General features: G+C 39.9%; 1 protein-coding gene across 2 annotated transcripts in view; it reads right to left on the reverse strand.

Annotated features, from left to right (window-relative positions):
- Positions 1–1,159: 1,159 nt before the first annotated feature.
- Positions 1,160–27,806, reverse strand: part of TTC39C (tetratricopeptide repeat domain 39C) — a 95,379-nt gene continuing 68,732 nt past the window's right edge. For both annotated transcript variants that reach the window (XM_077135784.1, XM_077135785.1), the window contains exons 7-14: positions 18,057–18,150; positions 15,897–16,004; positions 10,084–10,193; positions 8,607–8,730; positions 5,147–5,244; positions 3,881–3,985; positions 2,470–2,508; positions 1,160–1,906 (exon numbers count right to left, since the gene is read on the reverse strand). In XM_077135784.1, the coding sequence (XP_076991899.1) occupies positions 1,817–1,906; positions 2,470–2,508; positions 3,881–3,985; positions 5,147–5,244; positions 8,607–8,730; positions 10,084–10,193; positions 15,897–16,004; positions 18,057–18,150 (768 nt within the window). In that variant the 3' untranslated portion in view covers positions 1,160–1,816. The remainder of the gene's footprint in view (positions 1,907–2,469; positions 2,509–3,880; positions 3,986–5,146; positions 5,245–8,606; positions 8,731–10,083; positions 10,194–15,896; positions 16,005–18,056; positions 18,151–27,806) is intronic.

Below are 27,806 nucleotides of genomic sequence, written 5' to 3' on the forward strand. Positions count from 1 at the left end.
ATCGTGGCTCAGCAGGCAGAGTTCTTGCCTGCCATGCCAGAGACCTGCGTTCAATTCCTGGTGCCTGCCCATGCAAAAAAAAAAAAGAATCTTCCACAATCCAACTGAACAAGTCTGCAAAGATAGATAAGACAATAAAAACAGTAACAACTACATTTTCAAGATTCATAATGTTCTTTCCTTCAGCTTAGAAGAAACCAGGTATCCAATATTTTTTACAAAACCAATTTTTCTTTTCAGAAAACATCTACTTGGCTTCTGGATCTACCCTTTCACTGAAAGTGGAACAGCACATTCTTTTCTCTCTTGCTAGTACCTAAAAGCCACAGAGAATTCAGATTAGGGAGGAAGTCAACATAAATATTAAGTATCTACTGAACAGTTGTCAGTAACAGAGGTTAGGAAATATGGAGACAATTTAGCTAAAGTCAGTGAGGAGTAATAACTTCTTTCAAAGAAATTATCATTCCCTTAAAACCAGATTCAGTCAAATTAGATCTGCCAACATTCTGGATGCTTTTCCCATATTTTCTTCTGAAAAGAAATATTAAAATATTAACATTGTATGAGATCATCCTTCAGCCAAAAGGATATGTAAATAAATGAAATTCTGAAATGCCAGCCTTTAACTCAATATAAAAATATATATAACCTTAATACTGAGTCCAGTTTGTCACACAAAATGATGGCAAATTCTTAAAAGTGAGTGAGGTATTTAGATTCTTCAAAACCACAGGTGTGCAGTGCTGGGCATGGAGACAAATAATAAAAAATAGCAATGAGGGGTTAAAAATAACTTCAGACTCCTTTTATCATATCTAATAATCTGAGCTTAGTGGAACATTATTAAATCTTGATATAGCCTCAAGTCATTCAGCATCAAAATTCTGAAGCAAAAAAACCCCTATATTCATTCAGGAGTAGCCTTTGCAAGTAATTTGGTAAAAGATTTCCAAAAGTTGGTAATAAGACAATTGATCACAAAGAAAGGAAAACTCCTAAAATGTGTTATGTATCTAGTCCATAAATTAGACTTTCTAATTAATTAGCAAAAAAGTTATTCTTTTGGCTATAAAATTATCTTCTAATTTCTTCCAATGAAAAAAGTGTTCATCATTTTGAAACATTTTATAGTCAATCTGGAGATAAATATTTTTAATGGCAACATTTGGTTTTTAATAAGGAAAACATAGAATTATGCATTATTAGCAAATTTTTCACAATAAAAGAAAATTCGGTTGGTGGTAAAGAAATCTGCATACTAGTCATTGCTCCATTGATAACAGAAATAATTAATTGGCTTAAGTCAGCTTTTTAGTGCCTGAGTTTCATTATCTGTAAAATAGGGATAAGAATATCTGTGCTACATTATTCACAGGACTATTCTAAGGATAAAATAAAACACTAGAAAGCACTTTTATTTTTTTCAAAACAATATAAATGCTATGTCATGATATTGTCAATAACTTTACAGATACCTCTGAACATTTCCCAGTCAGGTGTGTGCTTCAGGTAGGTTTTCCTACAAGATCACAGGTTGAATATTTAATTTGATTTGACTTTAAAAATAATAAATCACAAAATTAGAATGTTTGAACAAGGTCACTTAACCCTCTCACCAGGTTTTATTATCATTACTTCTGTGTAGCTCTATGTTTAAAAGATGATTCTGAATATGTCAGCCTAATTGGAAAAACATGTCTCTGGCACAAGTGGTTTTCAGAAGAAAAGCCAATCTTCACCAGAGCTTTATCCTCTGTTTTTATTTTAAAGTGCAGGACCTGGGAGGGGAGGACAGAGCAGGAGCTTCAGTCTGTCACTGAGGAACCAATTCCCTCAGGGAGGCCAGGGCGGCGTGAATGCGCACATGCAGTCTGTTTTCAAAATCGTAGCCAGAGAAATCCTCCTGTAAGGCCAAAGAAGAACACCTGTGAAACCTTACCAGCTAAGCTCTCACAAGGCATTACAGTACCTGCCACGCTAAAGTTTATACTTTCCAAACTAAAATCCTCTATACTTCTAGTAGAGTTCACAATCACTTAATTTTCTTCTTTGCAAAACCTCAAACTTTGTGTTCATTTTCAAAATGTCATCCGAACATCAATAATGCTCTCGGGAAAATTTTCCTCATGTTATTTCCAAAGGAGTCTTCTTAATTTGCTCAATGGGAATCACTATTAGAAATTCTTAATTCAAGATCATAGCTATGAAATCAAAAGTTTATTTTTGCACTCAAATACTAAGGTAAGAGTGTTTATAAAACAGGATGAACACATTAATAGGAGTTTCTTAGGAACTTGGTTAATTTCATTTAAAATCAAGTGTTCACTGAAGGGATTAGGTATAGCTTCTTCTTTCCAGAAATATTATCAACCAGAACAATCTTTTCGCAAAATTTCTTGAATTCAGAGTTAGGGGTATACTACAGAGAAAAAGGCCACCGGCAAATGGTAGGTTCAGTATTTTTACCTTTGCTTGAAGAAGTAGACTTCTGCCCCTTGCTACAGTCTGTGAAGATAAGAAAAACGCATTACCTCTTAATATCTGTATTTATCTATATTTAAACAGAAAATGTTATACCAGGAGGATATGTTAATTAAAACAATTCATAATAGACATAGAGGTGAGTCAACTGCTCATTCAAGTAAAAGGACAATTTCTCTTCAAAAGAAAGATGTTCATTAGTTTACACTGAGGCATTACTTGATAAATGATTTCTCCTAGTCTTCACTGTTATTCTATAAAAACAACAACCTAAAAGAGCTATCAGAGCTGTTAAAATCTTACTAACCAACTTTGAATTAATGATAATCAAAACAGTTTATTTGAAATCAGTAAGCTATATCTCCTTTTGAAGGTATTATTGAGATCATCAAATTCACTCTTCAAGAAATAGGCCAGTCTTGCGATACTATACAGATACAGAGATAGAGAGGTAGAGATAGTATATACATATAGTTATATGCATATTATATGCTTTTTATATATAGTGTGTGTATATATAATATATAATATTCATATGTGTGAGTATATGCGTATGTATATGTATATACATGTTTACATTATTGGCTGAATTAAGAGTAAAAATTTCATTAAAATAAAGAATATAAAACATAAAAAAATAAAGAACATAGGGAACAGAGCTTCTATCCAAAGTCATAAAATCTACATCTTCTGTTATGGTAAAATTAAGACTTTCAAATTAAAAGATTTTCCAATTAAAAGCCTATCTTTGGCAAGATAGGCTAAATACTTAAGAATTAGGCTAAAGCTATATTTCTGTTGATTTAGCCCAATTTTTACAAAGTCCATATATTTGAAAGCTTGGTTGAATTAATTTACTGAAAAATGATAATTTTATAAAGCTAGCATTTTGTAATTGAGCTTCTAAAATTCTCCAAATTTATTCTCACTAAAATCTTCATTAAATTGGCAAGGCAGTCCATTTAAATTTACTACTCTATTTTAAATAGGATAAAGTATTTAAAATTACTATCCTATTTTACAGACTTGAGAAGAAGGTATGTGATTAAGTAACTTAACCAGCGTCATACACTAAAATAAATGGCTCACAACCCAATTCTGTGGTCTGAGGAAACAACACGTTATATCATGCCACTGTGAAAAAGGCAATGATTCCCCTTCAAGTGAATCACTGTCCAAAAAGTTACAATCTTACTTCTAACTCCAGAGAAGAATTCATCTCCTTCAAGACAGGAAGATGGGATTAGGAGCTTGTCATTCTCTACTCAAGTGAAATCAAGGAAAACAAAACACAGAACAGTATGTTCAATCAATTTATTTTAAATGAAAGCCGCGCCATCCCTGCTTATGTGCACATTTTGCTGATGAACATGACTACACACACATGAGAACTTACCTCCGGTTTGTCTAAGAGAAGACAGCCAAGTTCATAGCAAGCATACGGCTGAACATACAAGTTATTCTGACGACACAACTCGTCTTTAACAGCGCGGTGAAAGAACTGAAAGTAATAAAAATGCTACTGAATTAAGTTATTTTCCCATTAAGGCTCACTGCAATCTTCGGAGGCAGGAAGGGGACTCATTTTTCTTTCTATATTCTATACATATGTTTTCTTCTTTTCTCATCTTCATTCCTTCCTATCCATCCCCATCCATGTCTCTGGTTCCCTAGTCCCTCACTTCTTAGAAGCCCTTTAAGGACTTATCAGGTGAGCTTTCTCCAGGCTATATTATCTGCCAGTTAGTCCATCTTTACTTTTTTTTATACATGGGCAGGCACCGGGAATCAAACCCAGGTCTCCAGCATGACAGGCGAGAACTCTGCCTGCTGAGTCACAGTGGCCCACCCAAAGTTAGCACATCTTTAGCTACTTAGTTTTTCAGGTGACATACTAACTGTGCTGACTTTGAAGCTGAGACTCTCCATCTCAAAGTCAAAAGACCTCCCCCATCCAGAGCTGTTTTCACATTTAAAGCAGAGAACACAAAACCCAAAAATAATCTCTTGCCATGGGAAATATCTTGGTAGTTAGTTAAAACGTGATCACAAGCCATTCAGAGCTGTTAAGAAATTCTAAAGAGTAATCAAAGTAACATTAAGAATACTTCTTCAAAAAACCCAAACGAACAAAAAACTGGGTTAGAAAAATGCCTCCAACTATATTTGAAAATAATTGGTGGTTCTTTTTTAATGTAATATGTTCATAAAATATCTTAAACCAACAACTTTCTAGATCTTAGCGCCAGAACTCCATCAGTAATCTGTTGGTATAAAGAGGGAGGAAAAATGAACACACTTTGACATGCCAGTAAATTTTGCATTTATTTATCTACAAGGCTTCACTTTGCTCTTTCAAACTGTCTGCTTCATTTTATCTCTCTCCAACTGAGGCTGCCATCTTTGATAAAAAGTGCTGAAAAGAAGCTCATAAGTAAAGAAATATCCTTTTTTAAGAATCCGAAATTATATTAAAAACTAGTATTAACCCCTTCAACTTCTAATATCTGAGGAGATGACACTAACAAAGTGGATAAAGTTCATAATACAGTAGAAGGTTTAGTTTTGTTTACTGCTTTTTTCATTTTTCTTGTTCACAAGCTCAGACACAGGTGTTCACAATTTATTTTTTTTGGTCATAACAGCAACATTAACAGTTTACCTGAACAGCATCTTCTGAGTTTCCTAGACACTTGTGTATGGCACCAAGAAGCAAATACTTCAATCCAATGACAGATGAATCATCCACTTCATGGCAAGCTTAAAGGAAAGAGGAATGAAAATAGCAGGGAGGAAATATATTTGCTTAATATCTTAAATGTCACTGTTGGGTAAATATTTCATTGTTAAGGTAGCTTATTCAGTTCACGTTTCTGCTCCCTGAAATTCAGCAGGCAACTTTTCTTCATCCACTAGTGAGTATCCTTAGTCAAAGAAAGGCAATGATATCAAACTTCACAGAGCTGAGAAGACTCAAATTGCATCACATTAATTTCAATAAACATGCAATAGGCACCTCTGCACATTTGTATGAGGTTCAGACCTAGTCATTGAGAGGGGATCAGACTGGATCCCTCTACTTCAAGAGTGTAATATACACCGTGGAAAATGGGCACAAATATTGAAGGATGTTATGGACATTTTCCAAGGAAATGCAAAAGGTGGAGAGTGGAAACATAGTGAAGTTAACAGAGGTGAAAAGACAGAAATATGATTATTTCCATGGACCAGTAAGAAAACCGAGATTCTTGATATTCAATAAGATCTTATACACACACACACACACATCACACACATATTTAAACATTGAAAATGTGTTCAAAGATACAGAACAAGTAATTGGAAGACCTGGGTAGAGTGGTAAAATGGTAAGTGTGAACCTGTAGAAGCAGTAATTGCCCCCAAAAGCCAGAAATCAAAAGATCCCAAGGCAGCAATGTTAAGAACAAGGGAACATCTGCCCACCCCCCACCTCATTCACTCGTTCATTCCATTTACTGAGCACCTATTATGTGCAAGGCAATTGTAGGTGCTTGGAGTACAGCCATGACCAAAACAGACAAAAGTTCCTACCCTCAAAAAGCCCACATTTTGTGGGGGAGATATAATACATAAGTAGGTAAAATACGCTAAATAAGTATAAGTGATAAGGTAAAAAATCAAGGCAGGAAGGGCGTGTGCAAGTGTATCGAAGACATGCAGTGTCAGCCTCTTTGAAAAGGGAACATTTGAGTAAAGACCTGAAGGAATGAGTGAACAAGCCATGAGGACGTTTGGGGAAGAGCATTTCCCTCAAGAGAATGGCAAGTGCACACGTACTGAGTGGAGTGGTGAGGAGGAGTGTGGCAAGAGCCTACTAAGCAAGGGAGAAAAGTAGTGAGATAAAATGGAGTTTGGGGGTCCAGACTGTATGGCAGCACAGGCACTGCATAGACTTGGGCTTCTACTTTCAGAGGAGATATGAGACCCTTAGCGGGTTCTGGGAAGTGGAGTGGCAGGACACAGTCCAGCTGCTGTGCTGAAAATAAGCACATCTTAAAAATGCAGAAGGAAGAGTGCAGCAGGCAGGGAGAACTATAAATGAACCACAAGACAAAGATGCAAGAATCTAAGCAGCTCTGTCGGTAAGGGCAGTTACAGATGGAGACTGATTAGCTGAACACATAAAACTCTGTGAGTTTAATAAATGTATATAACCTGCATCACCCACTTTTAGCTTTTTCTGGAACTTACTCTAAAAAAGATTTCACCATACTCTGTACAGTTGGCCCAATTTGGATCATTACTACTTAACACTGGGGAATAATACAATCTAGTAACTCTCAGAATCGAGTTAATTTTTAACAAAGATAGTAATGAGTCAGCTCACGTTTGCTCCATACCCTGCCTCTCTCTCCACGACCCACATCTTTATTGTTAGTTGATTTTGATACCCGGAAAGGGGTTCAGAGAATATTTAGTTGAATCTCACTTAAATAATGATAATTCTTATGCCTGTCAACAATGCCTGGCCTACAACTGTATTTGTTTTAATGATCTATATAACATGTGATCCTGCACTTGCACCTAAGAGAAATACCTAGAATCATTAGACTTTAGTAAACATCCTATCCCTGCTTCACCAACAAGAGATGGGCCGAATCCTTTTTAAATGCATACAGCACAAAGGACACATCCAGGAATATTTTGTTTCAAGGAGTCCCCTTGGGAGGATGACACACCTGCTCTTATTACAAGGGCTCTGCAAAAATGTCTCGTAGAGCTACGTCACTTTGATCTCTGGAATAATGACACTGGCAAACTTTTGGCCTTTGAGGGTAAACCTCTTTTTTGGGAAAAAGACAAAAGGTGTCTGTAGGGAAGTCTGATGATAAAGGTATGTGACTCAATAATCTACTGAGAAATCTGACACATTTTCCACAGACTACAAACTATTTCTGAAATAAGTCCAAAATATTTATACTAAATTTCTTTTGTAAAAGGCTGGCATATATATGAATACAAAGAAGTTAGAATGATCATTGCCCCAATATCCCCGAAGATTGGAAATAGGATCAAATGAGAGGGAGGAGTTGTAACAGAGAAGGTAGGATTTAACAAATGACTGTGACTACTGAATCATTATGTTGATATTTTTTGCTAGTCTCTAGTATATAAGAACAGCTAAAAGGAAATACCTGAAATTGTGGAACTGTAACCCATACCATACCTTGAAATTTGCTCTATAATTGTTTGTTAAACTGTACTTTGAAATTCATCACTTTTCTGCAGGTATATTCCACAGTAAAAAAGGTTAAATATATATATATATATATGCATTAAAAAGGTAGGCTCCTAATTATTCTCCTGGTGGCATATATGTCCACACAAGAGACTCTTACACTTATGATGTATACTTATGTTCATAGCAGCTTTACTCATGATAGTTAAAGCCAGAAACAAACAATGCCCTGCAATGGGAGAATGAATAAGTAAACTGTGGAACAGGTATAGCTGTATGATGGAATGCTACACAGCAAGTAAAAGGAATAAACCACCAATACAGATGACAACATCGACAAAGCTCAGACATTATGCTGAGCAGATGAAGCCAGGTACACACAAAAAAGTACAGACTTGATTCTATTCATATGAAGATCAAGACAGGCAAACTAATCTATGGAGACAGAAATCAGAGCAGTGATCGCCTTGGGGTGGGTGTTGGCTGGAAGGGACTTGGGAAATTTTAGGTGTAACAGGAACGTTCTTTATCTCGATTGTGGTGGCAGTGTATATATTTGTCAAAACATCAAACCGTACACTTTATATCTGAATCACACCTATATGGAACAAAGCACTTTCACTAAGGAAAAAAAAAAGTATGCTTCCAGTAACTTCCACGGCTATAAAATTAACGACTTTTACCATCCGTGTGCATCACCACATACTCCTACGATGTGACCGTATCTGGGGGCCTGGGGGCCTCCTCTTCCTGTCAACAAAATGACTAAATTTTCTCACGTACTACACCATCTATCCAAGAATGACAGATTTGTACTCTCTGAATCAGATAATATTAAGAAGAAACTAAAGAAAAGCAGCATGAAACAAACCCAAACCAACAGGCACTTTTTCTTTTTTACCTTGGCTCATCCTCTGGAGGTTGGGAAAGGAGCAGTTTGGAAGCGCTTTCCACAAGTACAGCACCTCGATGGAGGCCAGCACACAGAGCACTCGGGACGGTGACTGTTTCCGAAACCTCTCTGCCTGCAAGCAGGGAGAATGTTGGACTTCAATTTGCTGAAGCAAATTCAAATGAAAGCAACGCTTTGGAGACGTTCTAAAGTGCACAGTTGTATGTGACGTGAACTGCCCTCTCCTACAGACTTATAAATGAGGTTTCCCCTTTATAATTTTTTAAAAGTTTGCTGTCCAGTTTTTAACATATTGGTAGATGGGCTCTTTCACTTGCTATTAAATTCACTCGACTATCAAAATCCTGGGTTTAGCACAATGGAATGTTATGAGGCCACAAGAAAGAATGAAGTCATGAGAAACGCCGCACCATGGAAGGACCTCAAAAACCTTATGCTCAATGAGTGAAATAAGCAAAGCACCTAAGGACAAATAATGAATAATATAAGAGACAACCAGAAATATTAAATTCGCAGAGATGGAAAGCAGACTGGAGGTTACCAGGCAATGGGAAGTAGGGGGAAGGGACAATGTTTGTTTGGAAAAATAAAAAAATAAAGATCCAGAGTTTATTCTTCAAACTAGATGTACTTTAGTTTAAATTGATATAATTTATGAAAGTTGGGTGACAAATAATACTCAGAGAATCTACTTGGTGGATGTAAGACTAGAGACTTTGCAGTTATGTCTTTACTGACTTTCAGATTTTCTACGTAGTCCCGATAACTTCAGTTGTATTCTAATTATAATCTAATTTATATTTAAACTGACTCATGAAATGCTCAGTCAATAAAACCTTAAAAAGCTAAAATCATGGAAAATTCAGGACGAGATAAGATGTCAGGCAACCCAAGGTAATTCAGCCAAATTTTATTTTTAAAATTACAGAATAAATTAGGAACACTGTTCATAAAATTATAAAATTACAAAATTTTATAAAAGTATAAAAGTACAGAATAAATTAGAACAACTGTAGGCCTACAGTTGTGGGCCTTTATGCTGGTAAATCTGATGCATCCTTTTATTTTTAACAGGTCAGAATGTGACCTGTTCACTACTGTAAGCACCAGAAATTGTATCTCTCAAGCAGGCTCTGCCAATTTGTAGTCTTCAGAAGTGACTTCACTCTTGAGACAGAAACTTCCCCTCTGCAACTATGCTCATTATCTCTACAGGGTCTGTAATGTGTCTGCTCATTAAAAAAGACATTGCAGCAGCAGCATCTGCTTTACTTATTTAGAGCCCAAGACACGCTTCCTATCTGAAGCAGAAGTATGGCCATGGGAGTAAAATCTCTCTCTGCAGCCGCATCTTTCAAGTCAGGGAAGTCCACCACTTTGAATATAATTTCCTAAAACCCATCCTAGGTCATGTTGGTTACAAATGCCCATCATAAATAATGCAGATCAATAGGTTTCCACATACCTTTTTCACGGAGAACTGCTCAATCTGATTGTTCTTCCTTTTGAAGAGTTTCTGAACTTCTTTAAAGACAACCTGTGCCCCGTTCACATCACCAGTGGCTCCCTGGCATACTGTAAGAAATCACATTGCATTTCTTAAGCATTAGGGAAAAATGCTACTAAAGGATAGTTATGTTGATGTTATTTGGAAAATGTTACCAAGCAAAGGGTGGGTACAAACATTTCTAAGAGGCAGCTACACAAAGCACTACACCACACCCCCCATCAATGAACCATTTTCCAGGAGTGTGAATTCCCAGGGCTTTGGGGGCACATGGCAAAAGCCATGATCCCTGTCTTCCTGTTGGGGAGAGTCTGGCATGTAGCAAAATCCTCATCTGTGGTACAAGTTAGTGGGAACTTACACACTCAGAAAGTGGAATAAAAACGAATTAGGAAAGAACAATGAGGAGGATCATGAAAGCTTCATGGTAGAAAGAGGCTATCCCTCTGCCTGGAAAGAAAATTATGAGTTAAATTTTAAACTGTTCATTGACCACCCGCCATGTACAAGCCAAGGCGAAGCATGCAAAGAAGAAAAACATTTGCTTGCCCTCTGCAGAAACTTAAAGTTCAGATGGGGAGATGGCGAAGACACATATCCAGTTCCATAGCTACCATCCATAGCGTGATAAGTCTTTTAGGGTTGGAGAAAGAGAAGGGGTTATTTCTCCCTAGGATGACCAAGGAAGGCATGGAGGAACGAGGGGAGGTTGAGCTGAACCTTGAAGGGTGGCAATGATCTTGACAGTACAGACGCAATCCTCGTTCTACCCCCAACCATGACACAAAGACTCCCTTTGCTTTACCTGCTCTCTCCCTTCTCCAGACTTCACACCCAGCTTCAGTTCATCTCCTAATGAAACTTTGCCAACTACTCTTAGTCATCCTTCTCTCAACTCTTCTGGCACTCAATCTATTTCTTAATCTTTTAGTTATAAATTGTTTAGCCATGTGTGCTTTTCCCTCCCCTGAATGCAGGTTGAATGTATGTTGATTGGCTAGTTCCTCCTTTATTCAAGCACCCCAAAATCTAGGGAGGTCTTGACCTTGACCTCTGTGGGCTTGGCCGAGCAGAGCACAAGGGAGGGAATGTCAGAGGAGGGCGATCATCAGCAGAGCCAAGAGGCAGAAGAGGCAAGGCTTATAGTATGCTGAGGATGCTGCAGTGATAAGAGTGGCAGAAGATTCTTGCCAAGGAGTAAGAGGGACTAGGGGGAATGCTCCAAGGAAGGGACAGCCCCATTCTTAGGTACAGGGGCAGCCATGGTCCAGAACAGGGGTTTGCATCAATCCAAAATGACCTCAAGTTCAGCAGTAACATTCCAAAACCAGAAGGGCGCTCAGTGGCTGTTCATAACCACCCCGTCATTTTATAGATCAGAGCATGCAGAGGCCCAGGTGAGCGACAGGACCTGCCTACAGTTTTAATGTAAACCAGTGAAAAACAATGACTTCTCCTTGGCAGAGGCAGAGATTACAGTCTTTCATGCTTGTCACCTCTTATAACTAGTACAGTCCTGGGATTTCCAAATATTTAAAGAACTGACCTTCCACATGGTCTCACTGTCCATTTATTTCCTCATGTTCTATGCTCAAAAAAGACTAAAGATATATATATAGTTGCCCACAATCAACTGTGGGACCCAAGTACACCTCAACAACAGTTGTGCTGCTGTGCAGTCCTTTCCCCTGGACTGTGCAATCCTGGCTCACTCACTCTTCAATGCAGAGCACACTGAGATCACCTGGGATACAGGCACACCTCAGAGATACTGCAGATTCGGTTCCAGACTATTACAATAAAGCAAATATTGCAATAAAGGGAGTCACAATTTTTTTATTTCCCAGTACATATAAACGTTACATTTACACCATACTATGGTTTATTAGTGTGCAATAGCATTATGTTGAAAACAACAATGAACATACCTTAATCATAAAATACTGTAGTGCTAAAAAATGCTAACCATTATCTAAGCCCTCAGCAAGCCATCATCTTTTTGCTGGTGGAGGGTCCAGTCTCAATGCGGATAGCTGCCGACTGATCAGGTTGATGGTTGCTGAAGGCAGAGATGGGTGTGGCAATTTCTTAAGAAGACAACAATGAAGTTTGCCACATTGATCATCTCTTCTGTCACAAAACATCTTCTACAGCATGCAGTGCTGATAGTATTTTACCCACAGCAAAACTTCTTTCAAAATTGAAATAACCCTCTCGAACGCTGCTGCTGCTTTATCAACTAAGTTATATAACATTCTAAATCCTTTCTTATCATTTCAACAGTATTCACAGCATCTTCACCAGAAGTAGATTCCATCTGAAGAAAACTACTTTCATTGCTCATTCTTAAGAAGCAACACCTCATCTGCTAAAGTTTTATCATGAGATTGCAGCATTGCAGTCATGTCTTCAGGCTCCACTTCTAACTCTAATTCTCTTGCTGTTTCCACCACATTTGCAGTTACTTCCTCTACCAGTCTTGAACCATGCCCACATCTGAAGTCCTCCATAAGGGATGGAAGCAGTTTCTTCCAAACACCTGTTAATGTTGATATTCTGACCTTCTCTCATGAATCACAAATGTTCTTGATGGCATCTAGAATGCTGTCATGGTTGAGGGCTACATGTGTCCCAGAAAAGCATGCTCTGGAACTTGATCCGTTTCTGCGGGTGTGGAGCCATCGTAAATAAGACCTTCTGATGACGTTACTGCAGTTAAAGTGTGCTCCACTTCAATCAGGACAGGTCTGAATCCTATTACTGGAATCCCTTATAAGCAGAATACAAATTCAGACAGATAGAGAAAAGGCCACGGAGGCTAGAAGCTGAACATCAACGGACCCCAGAAGATGCTATCATGCGGAGTTCCATCTGACAAGCTAAACAGCAAGGACAGCTGACTGTCAGACCCAGAATGCCACAGTCTTGAGGATGCCCTGACTTGGACTTTCTTTTAGCCTCAAAACTGTGAACTAATAAATTCCTACTGTCTAAGCCAACTCATTGCATGGTATTTGCTTAAGCAGCTGAAGGAAACTAAAACAAATGGTGAAACCTTTCAAGATTTTCAGTTGACTTTGTCTAAATTCATCAGAGGAATCACCATCTACGGCAGCTATAACCTTATAAAATGTATTTCTTAATAGGACTTGAAAGTTGAAATGACTCCTGAATCCATGGGCTGCAGAATGGATGCTTTGTTAGCAGGCATGAAAACGTGTATCTCATTGTACATCTCCATCAGAGCTCATACGGGAACTGGAACAGGTGCACTGTCAGTGAGCATTACTATTTTGAAAGGAATCTTTTCTTTTCCTGAGATTTCAACAGTGAGCTTAAAATACTCAGTAAACCTTGTTGAAAACAGGTGTGCTGTTTTCCAGGCTTTTGTTGTTCCACTTCGAGAGCACAGGCAGATTAAATTTAGCATAATTCTTAAGGGCTCTAGGATTTTCAGAATGGTAAGTAAGCACTGGCTTCAACGTAAAGTAACCAGCTGCACTTGTCCCTTATAAGAAAGTCAGCCTGTCCTTTGAAGTCAGGCAGAGACTTTTCCTTTTCAGCTATGAAGGTCCTAGGTGACAGCATCTTCCAATAGAAGGCTGACTAATCTACATTGGAAATCTGTTTTTAGTGCAGCCACCTTCCATCAATTATCTTAGCGAGATCTTCTAGGTAACTTGCTGCAGCTTCACCTTGCACTTTTACATTATGAAGATGGCTTCTTTCCTTAAACTTCATGAAACAATCTCTGCTGGCTTCAAACTTTTCTTCTGCAGCTTTTGAATCCTCACTCAGCCTTCACAGAATTGAAGACTGGTAAGGCCTTGCTCTGGATTAGGCTCTGGCTTAAGGGAATGCTGTGGCTGCTTTGATCTTCTATCCAGAAGACCAAAATTTTCTCCAAATCAGCAATAAGCCTGTTTTGCTCTCTTATTCATGCATTCACTGAAATAGCACTTTTAATTTCCTTCGAGAACTTTTCCTTTGTGTTAACTTAATTGACTATTTGACACAAGTGGCCTATCTTGGCCTAGCTTAACTTCTGAAATGCCTTCCTCACTAAGCTTAATCATTTCTAGCTTTGGATTTAAAGTTAGAGATGTTTGACTCTTCCTTTCATTTGGACACTAAGAGGCCACTGTAGGATTATTAATTGGCCTCATTTCATCAGTGTTGTATCTCAGATGGTAGGGAGGCTGGAGGAAAGGGAGAGAGACGGGGAATGGTCAGTTGGTGGGACAATCAGAACACACAACATTATCAACTGTTTGCTGTCTTATATTGGCACAGTTCATGGCACCTGAAAATAATTACAAGCAGCAACATCAAAAATCACTGATCACAGATCACCCTAACAGATATAATAGTAATGAAAAAGTTTGAAATACTGTGAGAGTTACTAAAATGTGACACAGAGATACCAAGTGAGCACATGCTGTTGGAAAATGGAGCAGGTTGCCACAAACCTTCAGCTGGTAAAAACAGCAATATTTGTAAAGTGCAATGAATTGAGGTGTGCCTGTACAGCTGCTGTTTCCATCTGAGCTACCTGCCCATTCAAGAAAACAATCCTTAAAGCGTTAGTCACAGTGTACCAACCGGTATACTGAGAATAAGCTTGTTCAAGCATCAGCTCCAAAGCCATCAGTAGTTGAAAGTCTGACCGGGATCACGGTAGAGGTACAAGGGGATTTCATACTGATTGCTAAGGCACAGATGCAAAGTCATGGGAATTTTGGGATATCGAGGATATATGTATTTGTCACTGTTAATCAAGTCTTCCTTAAAGAGATGAGTTAAGGAGATGGAGCGAAAGGAGAAGATGCTTCATTGAATTAAAACATTCAGAAGATTAAGGAGGTATTTAAAATAATGTTTGGATTAGCCTTGAATTTTAAGTAGAAGAATCACTTATATGGTTACATAAGAGAGTTTATAATAAACTATTGTCTCTCACGCCCCTGAAAAGGTTTATGTAAAGCTTGCTTAGGGGCAGAGAATGTCCCACTACTTGGGTTGCTTCCATGCTTTTTCCATGATTCTAAATCCCAAGGACACACTGTGGGTGTCTCAGGGCAGACAACGCTCTTGTCCACCAGGTGGCAGCACACGCTTACCTATCTCTTCACCCAAGGGCAGAAAAGAACATGAAAAACACAAGTTTCAGGTGTGAGTCATAATGATCTATGCAGAGCTGAAATACCTTCTCCTAGTTCTGCAAAATCACACTGCATATAAAACAGGGTTAACAGGTAAAACATATGAGCCAGCGACTCAAAACCTATGTAACTTTGTAACCAGAAACCCAAATGGTTGTACATTTTCTGCCTCTAAGGCAAGTTTTACATAAACAATCCAAATAAAAATATTAACACGACTAAAAAGAGAAGTTAAACTCTTGCAAATTCTTTATATTTCTAATCAATTAAAAATATTAGTAAAGAAAGGAAGGGGGTAAGGGCAGGTTGAGACTGTTTAGGGCAAAATGTAACAGAAACAGGAGAGAACTTCACAAAAAGCATTTCCAAAGCAGACTTGGGACCCAAGACCAGTCCAGACCATGGGGTAAAAGGACATCAGATGCACTGCTAAATTCCTCACTGCCTGGGTGGGCCAATGAATACCATATTCAGCTGGTAGCATGCTGGGGAGACTGGGAACCAACAACACCACCTCTGCCCTTCTCCCGTCATCTCTCTACAACCATCAGGTGAACTGAGTCACCACATGGAAAGGCACTCTGCGGCCAGGCCACAAGGTCCACTCACCTGCTGTTAAATAAGCATAATAGCACTGGGACCACCTGGATTCATTTTTTAGCCGCTCAAAGGAATCAAATGCATCCTTGAAATTCAGCTCTATCATGCTGCACCAACCTACGAAAAGAAATATTTTTAGCATACTTCCACAAGACCGTAAGCTTTGTCATCGATTTTTAAGCCACAAATCTCTGAGACTGTTGACCAACTTCCTAGTTCTATGTGAACTACCTGAAAATTTAAGTTATTCTTTTCCTTTAAGATATGCCATCCACGGTTTGAGTAAGACAAGGCACTTCTCATCTTACAATCAATTAAGCAGTAAAGAAAAAGGGATTTAAAAATTTCTAGAAAAATGCTCCAGTTTGCCTCCCACCACTGATGTGATTACTAAGCAGAACAGTACTTCCCCAGGAGACCATGGGCAGGCACAGATCAAGAAGCACGAGAAAGCAATACAATTAGATTCTATATGTAGTGGACGCTCAGAAAAGGTGTACAGCACTCACTCTCCTGATTATTAATTACTCCATTAATTCTCAAACCCCTGTGAGAATAGACAGGCCAATCATAAATTAAGTACTTGTCCACCCTCCCCTCTGCAAGTCGGTCACGGATGGAGCTGAGAAAAAACCTCATCCTCCGTGAACCAAATACAGCTAAACTGGCATTCTGGTAAAAAAAAAAAACAGAAGCAGCTAAATGAAAGACATTTTATTCCCACTGATAATAACAGTAACTGCCATCAGCTGTGCTGAACACTGTGTGAGGTACTTTCCATAATGTTTCTAATCCTTATTACACCCTTGCAAAGGAGGGTGCTGTTGCCCCCTCTTCACCAGTGAGGAAACATAAGGCATCAAGAGGTGTGACTTGCCAAAGCCATATGGCTAGTGAGAGGGAAGGATTGTGGAGAGAAGGCAAATGCTCTTTCCTCTACCGATTACTGCCAATGTTGTCCACTGGCACAGACCACAACAAGTTCACAGAAAAAGGTCACCAAATCCAGACTTTTTTTCAAGTTCTCTGAAGCACCTTTATGACACATTATGGCCACAAACAGAATTCCATCAGATGACATAAAAATACATTTTCCACTGAATTATACTTCATCTCCTCTTCCTATGTCATGCCAGCGGTTTTGACTAGGCAACGCCCAATCTTTTAGTCCGCACTTCTCTTTAAAAAGATCTGGGAAGACAACTGTGTCCACGGCAGGTGAAGCACGTGACAGCATCATAGGGTCCCATCTTAATGGTTTCTTTTTCCCTGGCCCTCTGCAGATTGCTTTTTGGATCCCAATTTCCCTTTTGATTCCTCTATCTTCTTGGCCCATCACTCCTCCTCTCCCGACTTCATTCCTTTGCTACATGCTACACAGCATGACTGTCGAGTGTTAAGGCTTAAGCTCGAAAAAGTGTGAATTCCTTATTAAAAATTATTTTTGTTGTTGTTGCAAGCCCAAAGTTGTGCTTACTTTTCTCAGCATAAAGGAGTAACTGTCATCTGAAAAGATTATGGAATTACAAATGTAATAGGATTGGATAATTTTAGTGAAGTCAGCAAAAGACTCAAAGCGGCAACTCTGAGGAGACAAATACTTCTAATCTGGTTATAAATGTACCTCCAATAGGGGAGTGCAGAAGGAAGCACTAAAGTGGGGATGGAAACGGGATGGTAGTCTCTCTGTGAGCCTGGCACCGTGGTGGATGCTTCCAACATGGTATTTCATTTCAGCCTCACAACTGCTATGAAAAGAGGCACCTGTACTCCAGTGGCAACTAAGTAGCTCAGAGGGTGAAAAAAACTTGTCCAAAGTCTCAGAGCAGGTTGGTGGGAGAGCAGAAATCACGAGCCATGTGCCTGTCTCTCTCCTATACCAAATCGTTTTGATCTAATGTGCAGTCCCGTAAGGCATTTGCCAACGGCTTATCAGTCAATTCATTTAACATAATCTATTATCCTAAGATCAAAATGTTATAGAGAGTAATGCAGAAATGACCAATCTGAAGGACAAGAATCATTACATGTGCTATGATAATAACCAAAGGTCTTATTTGCAAGTATTTTGCAAGTTACAAACAGAACAAGCATTAAAAAGGAAATATTGCACAGGAAAGCACTAAATATTCTTTCATAACAAAAGCTTTACAGACATTTCATATTTACCAATTTCATACAAGCAGACATGCTGAATTTCTCTCTGATCTATTGCAAGTTCCAAAGCAGTATGGAAAGAAGTCAAGGCACTGTTGATTTGACACTAAGGAAAAGAAATTAAAACAGAGTTACTGGCTAAGATCTGCTGTTAACATCACAATCAACACAATTCAAAAGTATTTCTTTTTTTCCTTAACAGTTATTTTAAACCAAAAAAAAAAAAAAAACCCTCACTCCTTCCCATGTCTCTTCTGCTTAGGTGATTCCACATGTGAGAGCTCAGCTCAAACTCACCTCCCTCTACAGCCTTCCCTCATCCCTCCACAAGAGAACTCCTATTGTAATTGTTTACTAAACCTGTTCCTTATTACCAGATAAATTCTAAAAGTGTAGGTACTATGTTTCCTCTTCTTTGCATACTCCACCCTGACACAGAAAGAATCTCAGCCACTACTGAGTGAACGGATAAAAGAAACGATTCCCAATTAGCCCAGCCCCCCTTCCTCTCTCTCTGTATACCACACGATTTATAGTTTGATCTGACACCCTGTGAAAACCCTTCTTCAATTGCTTCTGGTCATCACATTTCCTCTCCACACAATTAAGAAGTTCTCTGAGGCTCCAGGTTTACATCTCTGGCTTTTGCATTCGTCTAACACAGTCTAGACCCAGGGACTCTCAAGTGTCTGTTCTATTTCTTTTGGGTTAAATACGTTTAGTTTCTCTTCCACTAAAGCTCTCTTCTGAAGTCTGCCGACCTGATGCCACAAGCACTTGACATAAGCATCTAACTAAGTGTGACCGGGATAAAAAGGGTTAGAGTAAAATCCTAGCTAGGGCATTGAAAGGTGTTAAATATCAGGCAGCAACAATAAATGTAATTCCTAAATCCCCGATGAGTTTTACATCTGGCCCCCAGCAGCGGCGTGCCCGGGAACTGTCCTTTCTTTCCTGCCGCCCGGTGGGTGCAGAGCCCGTGCTTCTGCCCACACACTCCTGGGCTGGAGGCTTCCCCTCCACCCTCCTGACTGGCCCTCAGGTGCCCCCTTCCCCGAGCTCCCCCCTGCCCTTCTCAAGAGCCAGCCCAGTAGGCGGGAAGGGCCACACAGAGAAGCTGCAGCCTCCTCTGAGGACTGGCCTCCACTCCAACAGCTCAGCTCCGTCAGCCACACACAGGGTTCCCGGGGACACGGACGCAGTAGCCAGTCAGTGAGGTGACCTTCAGGACAGCGAGGTGACCTTCAGGACAGCCTGGCTCAGGGACACTGCCAGCCTGGGGGCCAGCTGAGGCTGGACCCGGACCCAGAACGGCTCAGGGCCCACAGCCACCCTTCGTTCGCTGTCACCAGGAAGGTGCAGACTGGAGCATGCACTACTCTGTCCCCATCCACGGAAGCTGACCAGGTAGCCACAGATGCTGCCTGTCATCAGCTCACCAATTTCTGTTCTCTAGCAGCCTAAGATGTGGTGGAGGGAAGCTTACAGGAATGCGAGATGGGCCCACAACTCTGAACTCACACTGATTCGCAGTGCACAGCCAAACAGCAAAGAGACTAAAATAGAAAGGTCAATCTTCCATGAAAGGTGGCGGGTGGGGGGTGGGTAGTTATGATTTTGGTTTTGTTCCCCAGAAAGATAAATTCAAGTCCTAACACCTGGTCCCATGACTGTGACCTTATTTGGAAACAGGGTCTTTGGAGACGGAATTAGTTCGGATGAGGCTGAAAGGGACTGAGATAGGACTTAATCATTATCCCTGATGTACTCCTAAGAAGAGAGCAACTTGGAAACGGGGACACAGGACGCAGGGGAGACACTGCATGATGACAGAGGCAGAGGCTGAACTGCTACGGCTGCAAACCACAGAGCACCAAGAATTGCTGGCAAATACCCGGAGGTAAGAACGGGCAAGGAAGGACTGTCCCCCACAGGTTCCAGAGGGAGCATGGCCCCTGCTGACACCGTAGTTTTGGCCCTCTGGCCTCCAGAACTGTGAGAGACACTTTCTGTTGATTTAAGCCACCCAGCTGTGGTTGTCTCGGCAGCCCCAGGAAACTAAGGCAGCGACAGCAGAGATCTTACAGCTCCTTACAGCCCACACCCAACTTTCCCCTTTCTGGATGAACCGTCCTTTTCCTGCACCCTATGCAAACTCATTTAGCATATTTACTCCAAAACCACAGCGTTCAGGGTTCCTGTTATCGGCACTCAGCTCTCAGACATGGGGCATCTGTGGACTGGCCATCGCCACCAAGCTGTCCCCAGCAGCAGGTCCGTGTGAGACAGCACAGAGCCACGCTACCCTTCAGAAGACAGAAATCTGCTCAGTAAACACATCTTGGACAACCACATATGCCAGCACTGGGTACAGGCTCCCAAGAAACAAAGGCTAGTCAAACTGCAGCTCTGGTTCCAAGGAAAGAAAGAAGAAATGTTGGAATCAATATAATTTCTCTTGCCTGTGAAAAGCTCTAAGTAAGCATGTATTAATTCCATACCGCGATGAAGAAAAGGAAGTTCACAGAGTTCAACATTCTGCTATTTTAAGCCACTGTGTTTACAACAATTTGTTACACAGCCCTAGAAAACTAATGCAGTGTATTTTTTAAAGAAGTTTGAACTGAAGAAAGTGCTCTGCTTTATTATAAATGCTGTGACAGAATTTGAAACTACTGAGACCATATTGTAGAGTTTAATGACATCATCCCAAGAACAAGTATAACTAAAAAATTAATTCTAGCTCTGCGCTAATCACTAGGTGAAGAATACAACGTACAACCATTCACATAGTGGAAATATATTTTCGCTTATTTTTCAGCAAAATAAAATTTAAAAATTTTCTGTTGTGGGAGTTTTTATGATTACAAATTAAAATACAAAAAAACCCTAGCAGAGAAAGGAGAATTATCCTTAATTTGATATTCCATTCACAGCTTAATTTTTAAAGAAATATACATATCTTGGCCTGAAGAGAATTTATAAAATGGGTATTTCAGTTTGCTAAAGTTGCCAGAATGCAATATACCAGAAAAGGGTTGGCTTTTACAATAGGGATTTATTAACTTACAATTTACAGTTCTAAGGCCATGAAAATGTCCCAGTTAAGGCATCAACAGGACAACACCTAGAGGCTGTAGAAAGGCCACTGGGATCCGGACACCTCTGTCACATGGGACAGCACATGGCTGGCATCTGCTGGTCCTTCACTCCTGGGTTCCACTGCCTTCACCTTCTGATTCCAGTGGCTTCCTCTCTGAGCTACTGTGGGCACACTCTTAGCATCACTCTAGGTGTTTCCTCTTTTATTCTCATAAAGGATTCCAGTAAAGGAGTAAAACCCACCTTGAATTGGATGTGTCACATCTCAATTGAAAGAACCTAATTAAAAGGTCCCACCTGGTAACCTTGCTGCCTATCATAACCTGCCAGGTCCCAACCAGGACCATTCCAGCCAATCCTAAAGAACACCTAGGGCAATGCATATGATTCCACAAGGGTTCCATGCACTAGAGTAACTTTCCAGAAACCTACAACCTCCAGATGGGTCCCTGGTCCAGATGAGTCTTGAAACCTAGTCCAGCCTCTCCAGAACATCAGACAGTTCCACCTCCCTACCCCATATTAGTGACAGACCCTTCCAATATAAAAAATTTTGAATTCCCATAGCCCAAACACCCTTAAAGAGAGGTATGGAAAGATCAAAGGTGATGGTGGAATTATACATAGAAGAAAGGCTTAACAAATGAATATGAATGCTGAATCATTAAACTGATATCTCTTTTAATCTCCAGTATTTTAGAGCAGCTAGAAGTAAAAACTTAAAATTGTGAAATTATAACCCATGTCAAAGACTGAAATATGTTCTACAATTGTGGGGCTGTGCTTTGAAATTTATAGCTTTTTTGTATATATGTTATTTTTCACAAAAAAAGAAGGAAAAAAAAGTGATTGTGATGATAAAGTATTTATGCCCTCTAGCCTCCTATATTCTGGAGCAGCTAGAAGGAAAAATATGAGAGGATCATATGGTAGCCCATGACAAACTATGGGATCTGTCCTGTAACTACTTGTTGAAGAGAACTTTGAAAACTATTGGTTTTTTATTTCTTTGCTTTGTATATATACTGTACAAAAAAAAAAAGTTAAAAAAAAATTAGTGATTGCTCCGCAGCATGGACAGCGAGGCCTTGCTCCTGGCAGCGAGGTGGATGCGGGGCGCCTGGGCGGGCGGTGGAGGCCCCCAGCTGAGGCGCTGGGCTGGCCCACCAGCGGCGCTGCCGGCTCCTGGAGGGTACGGCCAAGGGCAAACTCCTGGTGGGCAGGTGTTCATGCAGGTGGTGCCAGAGATGGAGGCACTGGCCCCGCCGGAGGAGAAGTGGAGGGTTAGGAAGGAGTTCCCTGTTGTCCCGCAGTCTTTGTCCAGAAAAAGAAGATTCTGACGGCGGCTGTGTGTGGCGAATGCAGCCCACGGCGCGGGTTGGGGCCACGGGCGGGAAGACGACCGCCGAGCAGTGCGAACCGAGCCTGCGTGGACGCGTCTTGGCCGCGTGCAGCCTCCCCAGGCTGAGGTCAGAATCCCCAGGCCTGCAAGATCCCACTGCCCAGGGCTTTAAAATTCTTCTGTACCGGTAGATCCTCTATAGCTTTCTAAATTATCATAATGAGTAAAAATGCACGAGCTAACTTTCAAAAGATTTTCATGGATATAAAGGATAATAAATTGAAACTCATGAAAAAAAAAATATCCCACTCACAGTAAGTCTGCCCCAGTAGGAACTGATTAAAAGAACATGGTCCCACGTGGTGCTACCTTGGCACAGTGGCAGAGTTCTCGCTGGCCATGCTGGAGGCCCAGGTTGGATTCCCAGGTGCCTGCCCGTGTGGAGAAAAAAAAAAAAAACATGGCCCTTCCTAGTCCACACACTTCTTCAAAAACAAACAAGCAAGCAAAACAAACAAAAATGCAAAAATTCAACAAATGGTGCTGCAATAACGGGATACTCACACGGAAAAAGAATGAAATGTGACCCCATCATACCACATCCAAAAAGAAAAAAAAAAGAACATGGCCTTTTCTGGGAGTTACAGACAGTTTCAAACCAGAAAAAAACAAATCATTAAGCCAAGAGTTACTATTATAGGATGGGCTTTTGTCTCATAATTTGCAAAATCATTTGAAGCCTCAGTTTCATCTCTTATCAAAGAGAGAAAATATTGGCTAGCGTTATCTATTTCCCAAGGAACCACGAAGAACAAAGAGCCATAGTCTTTTCCAAGGCAAAATTGAGGTCTCCCAAATTAAACATTATCTGTAGCCACTGCACTGTTAGTACAAAGATAGGGTATGTTTCTCCATTTATTCAAGATTACTTTTCTGTCCTCTGGTATAGTGATAGGTTTTCTGACAGGTCTTACATTATTCCTAGGCATTTTATAATATTTGTGGCAATTCTAAAGGGATTTATTCCTCCACTTTATTCTCCAAGTGAGTGTTGTGGATATATAGGAAGACTTTTGATTTTTTGCAAGTTGATTTTGTACGTCACATTATTAAACTCTTATGAGTGCTCATAAATTTTTTTGTTTTTTTCTCTTGGAGTTTCTAGAGAGACATTCAAATCAACTGCAGATAATGACAATATTGTCTCTCCCTTAAAATACACTTACTTGTTAAATGGCTAAAATTACCAATTAAAACTCTGGATGATAGCAATCAGAGCACACATACTTGCTTTATTCCTGCCTTTAAAGAGGATGTTTCTAATGTTTTAACATTAAATATGGTTTGCTACAGGTTTTTAGTAGATGTCATTTTTACCAAATAGAGAAATTTCCTTCTATTTCTAATTTGTAAAAGTTGTTTTTTTAAAAAATGTGGACTGGACAGTACATTTTATTAAATATCATTCAGGAGTCTATGGATAGAACTATATGGATTTATCAATTATGTCCTTAATGCAGGGAATGATAAGAACAAATTCCTGAGCCTGAACTGCCCTTACCTATTTAGAATAAACTGTACTAGGTCAAATTATGGCATTAAAAAATACCTTGTTGGATATGACTTGCTAACATTATTTAGAATTTCTATATTCAGAATGAGTTGGATTACCAATTTCTGTTCAGACTCTTTTTCATGAGTTTTTTGTTTCAGGGTAATGCCAGACTTACAGAATGAGTTGAAAATATTTTAATATTTTTCTGTGCTTTAGAACTTTATAAATAATTAGTTCACTTTAAAGCCACACCTTTCAACTGTATAATTAAACTTAAAATTTTTAAAACACCATAATTCAATTTTTTTCTTATTGGAAGAACATTAAACTTTTGCCAATAGTACTATTTTCAGTGCCAACTTCATAGACAATATCATTTTGGACCTTACAAAAGATCATTTTATATGTTTTTATGCTCAAGGGGATATTGAAATAAATGAATTCATGGAAATAAAACACTCTTAGGAAAGGTATCTTGTCCTTAGAAATAGGTGTATATCACCTGTTAACAGCTCTGGGAAAGAAAGCACAAAATTGTTCTGTCATTCCAAGCACACATTTGCAGTAAGTGGCAATTAAGCCTCTCATAAATTGTTTCATATGCATCAAGAGACATTCCAGATTTTATCTAACAAACATAATTAAGAGCTCTAAATTAAGATTCTAACACAAATATACAAGTGTGTATTCTTGCCTAAACCCCAAACATATGTACGTTTTTTGGAGACGCAGTAGGTAAGGAGAAATGAAACATGTAACATTGGGGGCTAGAGTGAGTACAGGTAACATTTCTACTCAAGTTTAAAAATATGTTATTCTTGTTAAAATATTTCTGCATTAATATGTTTTAAAAGGCTCTTCAAATGTAAAGAATTCTACATTCTACATTAAAGTACAAATAGGTATGAAGTACAAAAGAATTAGTTTTCAGACTCAGCACAAGAAGCATGTGGTCTAGTAAAAGTACCTATTACTCTATTCACAGCTTTTTAGCAGCAGCACCAACCGGAGAAGACGTACCACATTCAGCTACAGAGCAAGAGTTTCCCTTTCCAGAGTTGCAAAAGAAGTGGAAATGGAAACAAGACAAAGTTCTTTGGGGGTCTTAGCCCAGACCAGTGTCTAAGGGATATCAAGTTCCAGGCTTCCCTGAACCTGTAACCCAACTCTGCTTCTCAAGTGAAAAGCTTCCTTCTGTACCAGTGCCAGACCATGTTTAACACTTAACTGACAAAAACAGCTCACAAACAGAAAGGTCTCAGCGCAGAGCCCATCTACCGACATCGCAATCCTGTCTGTATAACTTAATCCTGCTGGGTTAAGGGGTGGGGGGGGGGCGTAGCTGTGACGATGGCCAATCAAAGAACACAACTGTCCCTGTGGATGCAGCTGCTAAGGAAACAGGTTCACAGCCCTAAAGCGCATTTGCTTTGAAGAACATTCCGTTCTACCAGGCAGGTAAGTCTGTAGTTTGTAAAACGTAGGCAACATCTTTGAAGATGTTTTCAAGTGGCTAGTAAGCAAAAAGTTTGTGAAACAGGAGGAATTCATGGGATGTATTAAGAATAAAGTACTTAGCAAGTGCAGTGTCTGTATAAGCATGTGTTAGAGAGTGACAGAGCGAGAAAAAAGGGCCAAGACCGATCTAATATTCATGAGGCACATGAATACCAAATATACTTGAGCACTACACTAAATATTCAGATACTAAATATACATGAAAACCTAATGTTCATGAGGTCTTCATTTGACCACCCACTGATGACACCTATTCTGGCACCATAATCCCTCTGACCAAGAAACACTAGTTAGACTCAGGGCTGTCCATCAGCTTAGTGAACTGAGGCCAGGTGTGCACATCCCCAGGGATCCCCCCTTCTGAAACCTCAACTCTGGGCCTTGTAACCACTCTGGCATAGGGGGTCTGAGGGGGCCGAGAGGGCAGGACACAGGTAGTGTGGTGGTTCTGCATAGACTGCCTCCATTTGAATTTGGTCTGTGAGTCTCTCTCTGCCTGGCCTCTGGTGGTATACCTGGAGGGTACCCGGGCATCGGTGGTGTACCATGAAAAAAAAACAAGAGGAAACCCCCAGGTGCCCGTGGGAGACACAAATGGACACTGTCAATCACCAGGGCATCTGTCTTTTGGGGAAGCCTTCATCTCCTCTCTACCTTCACAGACGCGGAGACAACGGGAAATGTCCTACTTCTCTAGAAAACTCTGGTGTAAAGGCAAAGGAGAGCCCCTGACCCACACTAAGCAAATCATAACACCTCCTCCTCAGCCCCAACTTAGAACCTACCCCTGGAGTTTTTCTTACAGATGTGGAGGAGGGGGAGGGTGTCGCCCCCCTGCTGGAGAATGCACATGTGTATGCATGTGTCTCACTGTGTGCCTGCACCTATAGTGGGTCTAATTTATTTGCTCTTAGGGTAGTAAACGGCCCAGTAATTTTCATAAATACTAGGGCACCGCCCCAAGGTTTCGTCAGTTTACATATGCATCAACGGTTTATAAGGGGCCATTTTCTCCATACTCTGTTGAAAGCTGAATGTTTTTAATATTAGCAAATAATTTTCCATGTTGTCTTGATTTGCATTTCCTTGATTCCATTGTTAGCTTCAGATGTTACTGGCCCTTTGTAGAGCTTATTTTATGGGTTGTCTGTTAAGGTATTTTGTCTCTTTTTTCTTTTTGTATGTTTATATTTATCCTTTCATTATGTTCTAGTGTTGTAAGAGCTCTTCCTATATTAAGGATACTAACCTTTGGACAATCATTTTTTTGCCCAGTTTTTTTTTCTTCATCTTTAAACTTTGTTACTGATGTTTCTGATAAGATAGTTTATGTTGTCTATCAATTTTTTTTACCAATTTACAATCAATTTCTATTAATCTTTTCCTTAATATATATATATTTTTTTAATTAATTATTTATTATCATTTTTTTTCATGAGCAGGCTCTGGGAAATGAACCCGGGTCTCCAGCGTGGCAGGAATATTAATATTCCTTAATATTTTTCATTTAAGAGTTATGCTTAAAAGTCCCTGATGGAATTGTTACTACTACTATACACATGAAATCTATGAATTTTGCATAAGGGAAACTTTACAACATGCCATAAATATGGCTGCTCTCATTCTGACAGAAATTCAGGGAATAAAGATATATAACTATCAACACAGAACAACTGAGTGTGAAAGAGCAGGGGATCAAAGTATTCATTCATTCAACACGCACACATCACTAAACCCTAACTGCCCTGGTCTGAGCAAATGAGATACAGCAGTGACCCAAACAGACAAAGTCCCTGACCTCATGGAGCTTATGTCTCATTCTAATGAGGAAAGACCGACAGTGAACAAATAAAGAAAACACTTTACAGAGTGTGTCCCATGAGGAAAAGTCCTCTGGGCAGAAACGACGTGGGTGTGATAACTAGGGCTGGGTAAGGGAGCCCAGGGTGAGAGTAAGGCTGCAATACTCAATGCCACGCTCAAGGGAGGACTTCCAGAGAAGGCCATTTGAAACAAAGACCCAGAGGAGGCGAGGGAGAGGTGAAGAGCTTTCTAGGCAGGGCTCAGAAGGTATGAGATGAGAGCATGCCCTGTACTTTGGGGGAAGGAAGGAGGTCAGTGAAGCTGGAGTGGAGTGGGACTCAGGGTGGCTACTGGGTGGGGAGCAGACAAGAAGGTTGGAGAAGCAACAGGGAGCCAACTTCACGGAGGGCCCTGTATGCCACTGTAAGGACCTAAGCTTTTG

The sequence above is a fragment of the Tamandua tetradactyla genome, chromosome 18 (assembly GCF_023851605.1).
Source record: "Tamandua tetradactyla isolate mTamTet1 chromosome 18, mTamTet1.pri, whole genome shotgun sequence".
Classification (NCBI taxonomy): Eukaryota; Metazoa; Chordata; class Mammalia; order Pilosa; family Myrmecophagidae; genus Tamandua; species Tamandua tetradactyla.